Genomic DNA, 16,224 nt, shown 5'->3' on the forward strand with positions numbered 1-16,224 from the left:
CCCCCCCCCCCCCCCCTTACTGCACAGTCACTGGGTGCTGGAGTACTTGGCACAAGATGAATCCAGAGTGTACACCTTAGGTCAATTCACTTTTTCAATCGGTTGTTAATGCATCCTTACCAAACAAGCAAAGACGACGAGGATTGTCCAAACTGGCCTACCTCCTCCCCCTCACCCCCCTCCCTCACACACACACACGTGAGGGTGTCATTATTTGTTATTAACTTAACGAAATGCTTACCTGAGTCAAAGAAGACAGAAAGTAAGTATTTTAAGCTCTCTTTCATTTATATTATTCATCAATATGCTGTTTCCAGCACAATGTGACAAAGAAAGGCTTCAATGGTAGCCAAATATATATATATTATTTCTGAATACCCCCACCACTTCTGCTAAGGCCCTCTTTGTAGGCAGACAGTAATTACAAAACAATGATTTTTTTCTTTAGTTTCAAGAGTATCTTAATATGATTGCTACTATAACCATAACTATAACATCTTTCTCTCGGAGCAAGATTAACAACATGATCGTTATGATAACAGTAACATCTGTCTCTCAGAGAAAGTGTATCGCAAAATTTGTGCTACTATAACCGTAAACATTCTTTCTCTTGGAGCAAGAGTATTACAAAGCCATTGTTACTGTAACTGTCACATTGCTCTCCTGCAACAAGAGTATCACAATATGATTGTTATGATAATCTTAACATCTCTCTCTCAGAGCAAGTGCATCACAAAACGATTGTTACTACAAGACATAACCTTCAAAATGATATTTACAGCATGAAACAAAGTCTTGCTCTGAGCAGCAGTATCACAACATAATTTTTACCATTAGCATAACTTCTCTATAAACCCCAACTGATATATTACAAAAATTAATTGTACACTGGATGAGTTTTTGAAATTATTCTCTCCAATAGTTATGCTGTCAAGTTGAATAATATTCTCAATTATTAAAATCTCAATGAGACAAAATTATCTTGTAAAATGTTGAATATCATAGAACATAAGATTTGAATAATCTTGTTTTCTGTGAAAAAAATCACAACTAACAGCATACTGTAATTTTTCCTACATTTTTGGCTCTAACTGCAGCTAGAGTTACACACTGAACAACATTGAAACCATTGCATATAATTAATTTCATGGTGGATCAAAATGAGGTGATTGAAAGACAAGGTAAATGGACCTCATTAGCTCTCAACTGCCCTCCCCAACTCCCCTCTATGACCAAGCCAAGAAATAAGATTAATCAACCAATTTCTTAAGCAGTGGTTAATGAATTAAGTAATTAAAAAACCATTCATTAATTAGTTACTAAGTATACTGATACTGAAAGTTGATGAGAAGGGATGGTACCCAGCACCTACTTGGGGGCGGGGGGGGGGCATAGATGGGAAGAACTACCTGAGAAGATGCATTTAAGATATTGTCTATCACTGCATTATAAATAGCCTTTGACATATTTCACTGCAAAATTTGAAAAAGGATTAGCATTTTTCCCCATATAAAACCACATTACTTAAAAATTGTTGGGGCAAAAATGACAATGAGTAAACATTTTGTGCAAATTTTTATGATACTTTCTTACTCTTGTAACAATAAACTTGAAACAATAATTTATATCGTAGCAAGGTTTTCTTCCAAATTTGCATTAAAGCCAAATTTTTTTTTGGGCACCAAATGATCCTTCTCTCCGATAAATTTGTACCTCTCTAGTATATATTAAATTGAATAGTGTCTACTTATTTCAGATGAAAACAGAGAGAAAAAAGAAAATCCCCATCAGCTAAGAGCTGGATAACTCAGAGAAAAGGTAGTGCATAGAAATTGTCTACAATAGGCCACTGGTTCAAATCCTGTACTAGGCAAATAATTAGTTGACTTTTTATAAGAAATTCACAAAAATAAAAAACTGTATTAATACAAAAATGAATAACATATACTGTTCAAGTGGTAAATGACCATCTCAATTTAGAGAGGAGAAAAAAAATATATGAAAAGCACAAACAGGCATTTTTATTTCACATAATTTAGCATGATTTGAAACCAAATATATGTACTTATTTTGATACAAATGGACTCGCTTTACAAACGTTACTTCAGAAAAATGACAAAACCATCTATGATAATAGTGCCCATTGACAAAGGTCACCGTTACTGTCGCCAACTATTGTCCTGCAAGCTAAGATTGCAAAAGGTTTTTAAAAGTACCCTCCTGGATATTCCAACTTTCCATATCATTCTCTGACATACACAAGTGGCAAATTAACCTACATGGTGCCACAGAAAATGTCTGTGACTGTGGCAGTCAAGATAATCAATTATCAAGTATGCTTGACTATTATTGAACTTTCTAAAATACTGATCACCTTTCAATGCTTCTTCTGGTTTACGCACCTGTGGCAAATTTTGAACATGGGTCACTATGGGAGACATATGTATCACCTAATTTGACGGGGAGAGGGCATGTTTTGTCCATACTTTAGATGAAAATATTATTCTTAATATTTGACAACAACCAGAATATTACCTTTCTATCACCCATTTGTCAAGAAACTTGGTCGGAGGAGATGTGAATTAAGGATTAAAAAAATGGAATGTTACAAAAACGGATGAAATAATATCCAGATCAAATGCATGGTTCTGATAGAAGTACATTCAGACTGTAAGAGTGACCACTGAATTAGCGATACCGCAGAGATTACCTCCTATCTTTATGTAAAGGTAGCCGTCTACTCCCCAGTCTTTACCCCATGAGTTGCGAACTACATAGTACGGAACTGGACCTGAAAAAAACAAAAAAAATTATTGATTGTTTCAGAAATACTCTGTTGTTTCGTCACATGTATCACAGTCACAGAAGACTTGATGTTTAGGTTCACCGCATTGTCCGCAAAAGAGAAGGCAGATTTCAAGGCCAAATTATTACAACAACAGTTTGCATTGTCTTTGACTTACATTTACATAACTAACATAACATTACATAACCTAAGGCTAAGCTGCTTTACATAACCATATTGTTACGGTGATGCCGAAAATGGCACAAATTTAAGATACGGCTTGGACCTTTGCTTCACCTGGATAAACGATTTCAAAAACGAGAATTGGAAAGCTATGAAGACTCACCTGACGTATCAAAGCCAATCACCTGGACGGCGTGGTTATCAGCTTGAGCAGAGCAATGGTGCTGTATAACACCACTCACATAGTCCTGCCAACTGGTGGCATCGACTGCAACCGTCAATGGACCGTGGTTAAAGACGGTGTTCACCATATCGCTTTCTCGATTTATATAGCTGTGACAAAAGATGAACACTCTTCAAATTATAGGTTCTTCCTCACATCAAACAACTATAAAACTAGCTATAACATTCTGCAGTCGCATTACGTTTAAAATCTCCTTCTTTACTATTCCACGTTCCTGGGTATTGTAGTCTGAATACAAACTTTTATCCAAAAATACCCATCTTTTTTTTATTTACTGGGTTTATTTCCCCACCACATTTAAGAAAGGTAAATATATCTATTGTCAAAATATGAAGTAGGTATATATGTTTGTAGTATTCAAATGAAGTGAACTTAACAAACCCTTCTCACTTCACTATGAGATCACACTCTTTTTTTGGTGAATGTGTCTCTGTCTTTGCTGAATTTCTGTACATCATTTCAGTCACAAAACAGCTCGCTGCACCTATTCTAGTGGCTAACATGTCCAAACTTTTAGCCTTCTCTAGCAAAATTCATTTCAGACAATACCATATAAGTTAAGATATATTTGAATGTGTAAAAGTAAGTTGGCCTGACGTTTTGATCCTAGCAGGATCTTCTTCAAAGGCTAAATGAAAAGTAACAGTAACAGAAGGGACAAAACCATGCACAGAATACAGACCTGCACTGAATACAGGTTTGTATTCTGTGCATGTTTTTGTCCCTTTTTACTGTTACTTGTCATTTAGCCTTTGAAAAAGATTCTGCTAGGATCGAAACGTCAGGCCAACTTACTTTTACGCATTCTCTGACACAGGCTCTCTAGTGGATAAGCAGTTTGCTAACAGTTTTATTTTATTAAGATATATTTGAATCGCTTTCTGACATATCCAGTTCATTCTGTTGTCCTTCCATCCTTTGTATCCCTGTGAGAAGTACTTCTTTGGGAAGAATTACAGACATGTGTAGCTAGTAATTCCTAACCAAACTTACCCATGACAACTGTAGTTTGTAATTCCCACCTTTCCATCAATCCTAACAAGAGAAGAAGAAATGTTGCTATCCAGACAATATTTGGAGATTGAGGGAAGTGGAGTCTTAGCCTTTAGAGGGGGTTGGAAAGAGCAGGAAATGGGGGGGGGGGAAGAGGAAAAGGAAGGATAAATGGAGAAAGAGGGGGGAGGAAGAGCAGGAGATTGAGGGAAGAGGACGAGATGGAGGTAAAGGAAGAGCAGATGAAAGCAGAAGAGGATAAGGGAAGAAGAGAATGAGGATATAAATATAGATGAAACCTTAGTTGTTACAGAAACTCGGAATTTTAACATATCTTAATAAGCCCTAGCATGATCTGTTTGCCATATGTTATAAACCAATGTGACGCCTTATCAAAATTCTGCTCTTCCTTTCGGATCTTGTTATAACCTGACGCGACCCGCAATGCCAGCTATCTTCAGTGAAACATCTTGATAGGAAACAATACAATACATGAATTGTCCAATGAAGATTCAATCTGGAATTTTGGAAACGCAAACATTATTAAATTGGAAACGATAGGAAATATAAAAAAAAAAAAAAAATTCTTGTCAAACCATGTTATGTTATGTTAGGTTTACAGTCTTTTTCAGGGCCAAGGCCCTCTAACACGACTTTACAACTTAACCCTGGTCATTGGTAACTTGTCACACCCACACACCAAAGTGTGCACAATTCAAACAATCTCTCCTGGGGCACCACAGCCACATGTCCCCCGGGAGACTTCCCATAGGGTGCAGCCACAAACTGGCGCACGCAACTATATTTACAAGTTACCTCGCAGGTCCCCATTTATACACCTGGGTGAAGAGTGGCAATGGAGATAAAGTGCCTTGCTCAAGGACACAACGAAATGATCTGGCCAGGACTGGAACCTGTAATCCTTAGATCACAAGTCCACTGCCTTAACCACTTGACCACAATGCCCTCTCATTTGTCTTTTTGTGTTGTATACATAATTGGAATATGAGGCAACCTACTGTTTAGAAATCCTGCAGGCGCCTGCGTCGTCTGTGAATGGATAATTCTTATCGGTTGTAAGCTTGACAGAGGTTTCATTCAACCATTCAGCAGTGGTGCAGGTATTGCCTCCCTTGCAGCCGTAACTGCCTCTCGCACATTCTAACACCTCCTGCACGCTCAACGTGTACAACTTATGGTATTTCAGTGCAAACTGGGTTTCAAGAGTCTCCACAATACTGAAAGCCCTACAGAGAATAAGAATAGAAAAATATATATTGAGAGACCAAAATGCAACAATGCATTGTGGTTTCGATGATGTAACATGAGCAGTTTTCTTCATGAATCTGACGTAATGTATAGTGAGGGTGTATTACATACTTGATGCCAGCATGTGCAGAAATTGCATTTACAAACACTTCCAGCTGATTAAGATGTAATCCACTTATCTGGCGATAAAGATTTCATATTTAAGAATAGAGCTGTTCATGTAGTAACCTGTCAAACATGCCCAAATCTCAAATCAAATTTTGCAATCAAAGTTTGAAGACTGAGATCTGGTATTTGAAATTTCATACTCGAGCAATGATTTCAACTTACCAACATCCACCGCACTGTAACAGAAAGAGGAAAACATAATTAATCGAATATCAAAACAGCAAATCAGCACTTTTACAAATTTTTGAACATTTCTTGAAAACAGGTTTTCAGGTCACCACTAAGATCTCTTTAATGTTAATGACGGATATCCCATGACTTCTAAATATTATATGGCGAGGTACAATCTACAAGCCAACTGCAAATTCAGTTTCAAACGTGATAAGTTTGTAGCCATTGAAATGAAACATCATCACCTATGCAAGGTTGGGTACATTGCACAGTAAACACATAAATTGACCACTTGGTTGATAAATACCAAACCAACTGTGGATACAACTAGTACTTTTGACAACAGTCCTATTAGTTTTTTACAATTTTTATTCTAAAATCTTATCTTGTGTGGACACACTGTTTGTGGTTCTAATATTGCAGGAAATCGAAACGCTCAATCAGCTGTAAACGACAAAGCTCACAGTGACCTTGGAGGATGAATTCGATAGAACAGTTGATCTTTTTCTGACATATTTTTACTCGTCTCACTCATGACTGAGCACAAATCAAGGACGATTCACATCGAATGACTAACACACACACACGTGTGGAAATGAAATGTTTACAACTGATGGTATGGGTTGCTTGCTGAATAAGAACAAAAACTTGTTGATTAATTGCAACAAATCTATGTGGTCAATTCCATTTTGTTGTACAAGATTATCACTTGATTTGTAAAAGCCAGGTCGGACTCCTGAGACATTTACGTCACTGTGACAAATGTTGGCACTCTTTGGTTTTCATTAATTGTATTAAGCCAAAAATAAATACACTATTCTTTAATCTCATAATTTCATGAGCCTTCTCTATATCTTCCTGGCCAGCTCTATATCTTCATGGCCCCCTAATTGACCAAAGGGACTGGGGTTTTAGGCTTTTAGCCAACTATCTCTCCCCACCCCCCCATCCATCCTTGTGAGGGTGGCTATATCTTTCATTCATATAAGATTTATCACCACGGATATGTAATCAAAAACCTTTTGACCCAAGGCTTCATGGCTGTAGTTCCCATGACTATCCCTCCCCCTTCCCTCCTCATCAGGCCTGATCATGGATATTAGCTTCCACTCAGTATTAAGATATTCAGGATTGTCTGTAGGAAAAAATACTGCATTATAAGTTAGCTACATTAACAAAACACAACAGTTATCACAAGGACTCTGTACTGAAATGACTTCCTACTTATGAGCCTAAACTTGTTTAGCATTGACCGATGAAGCGATGACCCATGAAGAGATAAGAGAGTGAGAGAGTCAGCGAGGTCACTTTTCCTTATTATTGCAGGCTTATCACCACTAAAATCCTTCCAGCTATTAAAAGGAAATTGACTATAAAAGGGGATTATTGTGTACATTACCTTGACAACTGTTCTATCACAATAGCAAAGCAGACAAAAACAAATTCCTTTCACTTCAAAGCTGACCAGAATAATGGAATATAAATCTACACTCACATCACAATTGCATCTAACCTGAGTTAAAGTTTGTCCAACAGGAGGTTCTGATACACCCAATCAAGTCTGACCTGAACCTGGCGGTGTCTTTGCCCTCCCTAAAATTCTATCAGTCAATTCAAATCTGACCCTGAGTTCATTAAAGGTACAATCTGGTGGCCCAAGTTGATCATTTAATAGAAATGTTTGATATTTGTCTGCATCTTTAGGTCAAAACCATTTCCTGATAGCATTATTGAAAGAAATTTGGTGGTTTTTGCGAATCCAGCTGTTGACAGCTGATTGGATGATGTCATCACAGCAATTCAGCTGACAATTTTGTTTTTGTGTTTCTTTAAAATATCTGACTTAATTTTTCACAGAGGAATCTAATATTTCTACCCCAAAAAAATTTGCATTTTGATGAAATTCCACCAAATACAGAGAATCTTTGTAGCTAAAGTGAACATTCCAAATGTATCAGGTTTCAAGGATAATTCAACAAGGTTATGCAAAGAAAGAAAAGCATTCGAAGCACAAATGCTACTATCACATCACAGACCAACTAAATACTGTGTTTCACTCTAGGCAAGAATGGAGCATTTACTCAGTCAAAATGAAATTTATTCAACCAACAACATCTCGAGTTAGGGACAAGGTATTGAGATGGGGTCTTTCATTTAACGGTGTGGAATGCTTTTGACTTGAACTATATAAGTGTCACAATTTGTGCCACTGGAATATCCCTTTAAGGTTTATATACAACAGAAGGTTCCAACAACCGACTCAAATTTAACCTGAACCTTATTTCATTCTGCTCCATAAGGGTCTGACGATTACTTCACTAGTCTATTCACCTGTTATAAAAAGATTTTTGCTTGGGTGACCCCAATTTTCACCTTGATCAGGTGACGCTCAAGTGTTGAATGTTGTGGACTGGGAATGGACATACAGGGAGCAGGTATCCCCTTCACATTTTGAGAATATTTTTCCGTTTTATATGAGTAAAGGTGCTCAGTTGCAAAATGGTGTTGCAATTTTTGAAGTAATTTACATTCAAGATTTTTCATCTCTGCTCCACAAATATGGGAAACGTTCCTTTTTTTCCTCCCAAATTTATGGCAACCCTCTAAAACCTATTGGCGGCCCTAAAAAGGGTGACGACCCCCGGTTTGAACACCTAGGGTTTATTAACTGTGCTGAACCATACTGATACCATAACCATACAGAAAAGTCCATATTTTTTCTCCGGAGGGGGAGGCAGCTCCAGGATTTTGAAAAAGGAGAGGGTGTTTTAATGAAGATTATTTGTTCCCTAACGTTTGGGTCTTTGCAATGTGAAATTTTAGACTCGAGCAGAAACATTTTAGACTCGACTTGAGCTCCGTCTTCCCAGATATGCAATTGCAACACTACCAACTGGAACATGTTAGGTACTTTCTTGAGAAACATGCTACAAACAGTACAACTTTCAAATGTCAAATGATTTACACGATGTGCACTGACTGTATGTTTCTATCGTTGAGAAACATCCTGGCCTTCAAACTCTTCTGAAAACTCTTTACGAATGAAATCACTTTAAATTACTTCTTTTTGGTCCTTTATGGCTGTAACCACATGTTGTTCCCTCCTGTGATGAAAACGAGAAAAACGAAATGAGAAAACTGGTGAAAATCTTAAAATAGTTTTAAGTATCCTTTTTTACTGTCTGCATTTAACATCATAACTTTGCAGTGTAAATTTTCACCTGTACATATACAACAATTTGTTAATTAAATTCATTTGAACAGATAACAATTTCTCGCTTTACAAATGAGGCACTGTACTCTCATTGCAAATCCGAAGTCAAAAATAAATTCCCATGGCAACGACACTCTCTCTGGAGACTCCCAAAATTCAAAACAAGAAGGTGATGTTGGAGTACAGTGATTTTGCTGGTAAAGTGCTTTAAAGGGTGTGAAGACTCGTGCAAAAAGAAACGTCTAATGGCGGTAATTTGACCTAGTTTTGAATGAGGTGTAACAGAAGTGTTAAACACCACCATAGATTAAGATGATCTACTGCCCAGCTCCCAAACTTCTTTCCTTAGCAACCCAAGTTTAATGTTTTTTTTCTACGCTAGCCACAATTACCCATAAATTTCTTAGGCCTTAAATCACCCAGTACTCATCGTTAATTACTGATTTTATATAAACATTGACTGATTTGATTGCATAAATTGACTGCATACATAGATCGAGAGAAAGTATATAACAACAACATACACCCACGAATAATTGTGTTCAAATTTTGTGTAGCAGTTGTGAAGGATTTGAATTTGGTCTCTTATAACATACTGTGATTCATGTGTTAATAAGTGCTATACATCATATTACACTTTTACAGCAGTTGGACCATTTTGAATAGCATTTTGCAGCATGATACTGGAATATTCCCTGTATACACATTGAGAGCACCTCAAAGTGTGATAGAGCATGGTGGCCAATTGGCTAAGGCATCGGACTCGTGATCCAAGGATTGCTGGTTCGATTCCTGCCTAGTTCATTACGTTGTGTCCTTGGGCAAGATGCTTTATCTCGCATGCCTCTCTCCACCCAGGGGTTAAATGGGTACCTGTGAGGTAACTTGTCATTGTGCGCAGTATATAACTGCTGCTGACTGGAGGGATTGTCTCTGGGACAGGTTATCATTGACCAGGTCTGTAGGTCATTGACCAAGTCTGTAAAGCACTTTGAGACCTATCGCTGGTATAAAGCGCTATATAAGAAGCAAATATTATTATTATATTATATATAGAGAGGAAATTTACTGTCCAGTACTTTCAGAAACTTTTTTTTGCTGACCCAACTTTTTCCCCATGTTACCCAGCTTGCAACTAATTTTGTGGTGTTGCGACCAATAACTTGTGCATCTACAGTTGAAAATTTGACGTTGAATAAGCATTGTTTCTTTGTTAGGTTTAACACTGTGTGCAGAAACATGCCTTTGAGTTTCGGTACCTATAATTGATAACGATGAGACGATTTTGTTATGAGTAGTATCGTCGATAAGAGTAAGCTAGACTTACAAGTCATAGGCCTTGGGAATGTTGTCCAACTTTTCATTCACTGTTGATGAATCTGAAGGACGGGTACCGTTCAAGTTGAGTACATCTTGAGGCCGTGAGAGAACTTGCTCTGCAAATTCTGCTTGCGTCAAATCAGAAAACTTTGTGATCCCATAGACGACGCCATTTGCATTATTCGAAAAGTAGTTGAGCTTCCTGTGTCTCTCCAAACTGCTCTGTAAGCGTGACAATGAAATCAGATTAATTAGCTATGAAATTCTTAATAGATTTCCCATGACAGAATTGCATGCGATGGAAATATTTTTTATGCTATTATTGGTGAAATTTTAGCTGATTTAAAACGAAGACAATAAACTTTAACATATAAAACAAATCATTAACGTAAGCAATAGGTTCAGTCACTCAGTTCAGTATAGGTGCCAACTAGGACGTTGTGGTCAAGTGGTTAAGGCAGTGGACTGGTGATCTAAAGATTACAGGTTCGAGCCCTGGCCAGATCATTGCGATGTGTCCTTGGGCAAGGTACTTTATCTCCATTGCCTCTCTTCACCCAGGTGTATAAATGGGGACATCAGAGGTAACTTGTAAATATAGTTGCGTGCTCCGGTTTGTGGCTGCATGCACCCTATGGGAAGTCCCCCGGGGGACATGTGGTTGTTGTGCACTGTGGTGCCCCAGGAGAGATTGAGTGAATTGCGCACAATTTGGTGTGTAGGTGTGACAAGTTACCAATGACCAAGGCTTAGTTGTCAAAGCGCTACGATCTTGATGTTATAAGTGTCTAATATGTATGTATGTGTGTATGTATGTAACTATACATACTTGGTCAAAGTTTATATTTTTAGTGATTATATACTATTCAAATTTTAATGCATCAGCAAGTTATTGTGATGGAATATTCTCATAATAGTGATAAAGTTCACAATTAATTGGTTACAATACATATCAATGTGTGCTAAATGGCATTTCTCATTATTGACAGTGTTGTGATAAAGCATTGAATATGCCCCAGAAACCATTTTCTGGTAACTTCCCATTTTGCCAGAGTTTGCTATTATTAAGTGGACTTTATTTTACTGATGAAAAACTGAGCAACATAGATAAAACAATAACAATAGGGTTCAAATGAGAAATAGGTCTAGCCATTATGCACAGTAGTCAATAACTGAAGGCTAGCCATACACTTTCTTATATTAAGGATAACAAAGGAACATCATTTAGGCCTAGGCCAGGGCAAATTTGTAAAGATATTTTGTCTGGTTGTCCCTTGAACAACCAGGCCTTACATTTTGGTTGTGTCGAACAGTAAATTTGGTTGTTCGAAAATAGTAGCAACATGAAAATTACTAGGCCAGTATGTAATGTGTAGGTCGTTGAACAGAACACCAGCTTAAGTTATATAATGCAATTTGGATTGATGTCAACAACTAGTATTCCGCCGAAAAACATCCACTGCAGGTTTTGGTTCTCCGAACAGAAATTTGGTAGTCTCGGAATACTAGACTACTATACATAATTGCCCTGAAGGTCTAGCCTTACACGTATCTCATACATACTACATAGGCATAACTTCGTGATTGGATAGGCCTAACTTAATACCAATGCCTACCTTGAAGTTATCGAATCTTCTGTTGTACTCTTCAGAACCCTCTCTATACAACTTCCCGTAAGTTTTGATGAAACTGGAAAATTGTGCCTGATCAGACACCGTGCTGGCAAACGTATAGTGGACCAAGAGAAAGTTGAATAATATATACCTCCAATACGATGCCATGGTTTTCTGACTGTATTATGTTGAGTATATGATATTCTGCTGAAGATACGGAACCAGTTCTGTTGCGAGAGAAAATCATTGTTTACCTAAACTCCAGCTGGGTGAACCAGGTACAAAGGTCATCACAGGCTAGCAGACGTTACCAGTCTGCTGTTAAATCATACGGCTAGATTTTTCACCACAGAGCGCTAAGGTTGGGGAAGGGTGAAGTTTTGTTGAAGGGTGAAGGTTTTTTGAAGGGTGTTGAGCTTAGGAATATTGTAGGGTGTCGAGGAAGGATGTGGGGTTGAGAGGGTAGGGATGAATAATCGAGAGTAGGGGTAAGCTAGATAGAGTGGGATATAGGGTAAGGGGGCTAGGGATGTTGGGTAGGGAACTGGGAATGGCCGAGGGCTCGGGTAGCGCTTACGAGTGACGTACGTGCTTGTCATCTGGGGGGGGGGGAGTGATAATTACCACGAGTGGCTACTACGTCGGTCTTTCTCGGGTTCTTTTGCAGTTTATCAGTTTCTTTTGGAATAAATGTTTATTTGGAGAAATGCCATTGTCTCAAGCGTAAATTAAAACATTGCGTAGAAATTTCTTACCTTTATGATAGCCTATATATATATATATTAGAATGGTTTGTGCTACGTGAAAAACAACATTATATAGGCAAACAGATAAGCAGACATTGTCTATGTCACGTACGGCAGGTACGATACACCGCCCCTCTGACATGCATCTCTGGCAATCACTAATGGTTATATCACGATTGGCAGAATGAGGGATATATCACTCAGGTGGCAGGTCATTGGTTCGAATCCCGATTCGTGCACAAACATAATGTGCTCTTTTCAATTTGTTTGTATAATTAGTTTCCAAGTCACTTTTCTGTTGTCGACTTTCTAATGTAAATTTCACAGGGAGCGGAGATGCTCTTATATATATCTTGGCTCCAAACACGTTCGATTTAAGCATATGAGAAATCATTACGTGCATGCATGACTTTCCAAAAATAAGCGATACTGAAATGAGAACTTTTAGAACAATGAGGTCAAAGTTCAGCGTAAAGTTGCAATCATTAGTATTTACCAGATAGGGAACGAATCAAGTCAACATTCCGACACTAGTTCAAACGATACAGGTCACAATTAAGGAAGTTGAACAATGCAGACAAAGGAGTAATTAAAATGGAGGAATGGGTGATCTCGATGTCCGATATGTTTGGTTTCGAGGCGTCAGAAAAGGAGACAGAAAGTTATATAATCATTTACGGGATATTACTCATGGGTATGAAGAAACGAGAGAGATAGAGAGAGAATCTTGTTTGTCTACAAAAGAAGAAATAAGGCAACTGAAATGAGGCACATAACTAAGATCGGAGAACAATGAATGGAACAGTCCGAATAGTTACTTCAATAGAATGAGCTGAGATCCTTTTTTCAAATGAGTGTGGTGAAAAAAAAATTCTCAGAGTATTAGGGAAAGTTACCTGACATAGTTACTTGAAAAGATCAGTTACGTAATATTAGAAATGAAACTTAAATAGTTGATCCGAATAAATCGATTACCAAAGTACGTGATAAGTTCATAAAATTTTAAATAAATTTATTCAATTGCTAAGTGCATATTTACTTCGAATCTATATATTTTCATGCTTCCAACCGCAAATTTTGAAAGAATGGAGTCCTAGCTATCACATGTAAACATATATGGCCTAAAAGTTCGCACGCATAGAGGGTGCGACGGAGTGTGTACGTACCCCTCCCATGTTCGAAGATCCATATTTTGCCTGAGTATAGAAAATGGTCTTTACTGCTGCGGCGGACTATAACACTAACTCCATCGAATGTCACCAAAAAAACAATCATATGGTTACAAAATATAGCACCATTATCTATCTAAATACCCTTAATTGTAAAAACACCCCCCCTCCCTCCCCTCAGTATGGTTGAATAAAATCAACAGCTTCCGTAAATTCATAATCCATGGTTGGAATATTCTGCGTAAGCGCCTGTTTTAACTAAACGAGCGGCGGTCGTAATTGATACTATTTATACACTACGTTGTCCAAATATATAGTTATAAATCCCATCCAACGTTAAACTACGCTCTCGATGGGTTCTCAAACGTAAAACTGAGCGTACAAAATCTATTTGCGTATTTATCAGTAAAAATTAACACCTACTTTATAGTAAATAATGAGTATCACTTGAAGAAACATGCAAATTAGGGAAACCTAGTTATTTTCACCAAATGAACGTTACTTTATTCAAATATCTACAACAAAATCGATTCTCTAAGTATACCCTTTAATTTCCTTATTGTGTCTCTTAAAGAAGAAACCCTAGATGAAATTCATAAAATCGATTTCTTCTTTGATAATTTGAAATAAAATCCGGGATTCACCCAACGAGAACAGAATCACGATGAGGCTTTATTGCTGTTGAAACACTGTCTTAAGGCCTATATGGTGCTATTTTTCTCTTTTCGTTTAAGATTTTTTCTTTAAAATCATAAAATCTTTGTTTTATAAAGTAATATAATTCATATTCATATTTTAGCTTTGGTAACATGATATTTTTCGTCGCACTCGATGCAGGCAACTTGATTTTCGTGCGGGTCGAGTAAACTATTTTCTTAAACGTTTCCGTATTGTAAAATTTCGAAGCATTGTTGAAATGTACAGGAAACAAAACTTCTAAACATGATAGAAAATCATCAAATTCTTCAGTTATGCCTACGATGGCGTAATGATTTTCAATATTCCTCTTAGCAATTTCTAGCACCGTCTCTGGCTTTCGGTAACACTCTTCACTATATCCGCAAAAATGTCTTATCAACTCAAATTGGCTACGCTCTCCCACGCACTCTAATCGTTGACTCATTACGCAATCGTCGTACGAATCTTTTGAAAGGTTCATTTTCTCCATTCGTTGGCGCCATAACTTGGCATCCTCCGTCATTTGCATTGTATCACCGTACCGTTTGAAATAATAAAATGATCTTGCGCGTTCGAAAGGATCACGAACAATGCTTACGTATGACGGTGAAAGAGAATCGTTCCCAAACTCGACGAAAGATAAATGGGTATATATGAAATCCAACGGTTGAGAAGTGTGGACGCGTTCGCGGACGATACGTGGAACTATATCCGCTGCGCTGACGTTAGGCGGCCATACGCTATCTATGTTCATAATCGAATCTCTGGTAACAGCTGAACGAGTTAAGTTAGATATGTATTCAACTAACTCATAGATTGTCCTCCCGGCACACTTTTGAGGAGCACTAAACAAAACCACACAAGAACTGTCTTGTGTGCTACCCGTGTATTGTCGACGAAAAGACAGCTTTGACCGGACGGACGAATATCTATCGTAAATTCCGATAGATGATAATAATGAGTTCTGTTCGTGGTTCTCATCTAAATGAAAAATTGTCAAGCAAAAAACAAAAAATCCTGTTATCATAACCACGCAAATGCCACGCTTGGTAAACATCATTATCGTCTGCTCATGCAACCGTTTCCTATCCATACATATACAGCATGCATGATTAATTCCCGCTATCTATAGGACACTCCTTAATATGGGCCTTTGTCTATAATGTTGTCATGGATACAAGTTCTCTTCGCCGACGATGACCAGACGAGACTCAGCCGTGTGTTCAAACAAGACTACAGTGTCATCCCCAGATGACACTTCATTTGAGGTCAAATACGCGCTATTTTTCACTGCACTGCGATAGCCCAAGACGGTTCAAGCCCAAAATCTCGTTCACGTATACGTTGGAACCTCCGAATATAGGCTACGACGATCTTTCAGCGGTTTATGCGACACTGTTGGCGTTTCCAAGAGAATCTTATCTACAAACCAGTCTTTCAAACCGCAACAGCCTAGCTAGGCTATTGTCCATTTGTTCAAAAGAACATCCAATACTGTATTGCACGTGGATAGCTTACAATCTAAACGGCGAAAATAGGGCCTTCCTCGTTGACTTAGGTTAGGTTAGACCTATATGATACGGATAGGCTGTGGTCATTTCCGTAGGCCTATACAAGTACAACCTGCTTTTAATAACAAGCTGTTGTTATTTCAAAGAAAGATAAAATCAC

At 37.8% G+C, this 16,224-nt stretch overlaps 1 protein-coding gene across 1 annotated transcript; it reads right to left on the bottom strand.

Annotated features, from left to right (window-relative positions):
* Positions 1–269: 269 nt before the first annotated feature.
* On the bottom strand, positions 270–12,240 carry LOC139979530 (cathepsin O-like). The gene is made up of 8 exons (XM_071990440.1): positions 11,964–12,240; positions 10,355–10,569; positions 8,875–8,917; positions 5,805–5,818; positions 5,225–5,452; positions 4,206–4,247; positions 3,132–3,301; positions 270–2,791 (listed from the first exon to the last, which is right to left on the bottom strand). The coding sequence occupies exons 1-8, from the start codon at positions 12,126–12,128 to the stop codon at positions 2,664–2,666; spliced, it is 1,005 nt and encodes a 334-aa protein (XP_071846541.1). The 5' UTR covers positions 12,129–12,240; the 3' UTR covers positions 270–2,663.
* Between the last annotated feature and the right edge of the window lie 3,984 nt (positions 12,241–16,224).

The sequence above is a fragment of the Apostichopus japonicus genome, chromosome 14 (assembly GCF_037975245.1).
Source record: "Apostichopus japonicus isolate 1M-3 chromosome 14, ASM3797524v1, whole genome shotgun sequence".
Taxonomy (NCBI): domain Eukaryota; kingdom Metazoa; phylum Echinodermata; class Holothuroidea; order Aspidochirotida; family Stichopodidae; genus Apostichopus; species Apostichopus japonicus.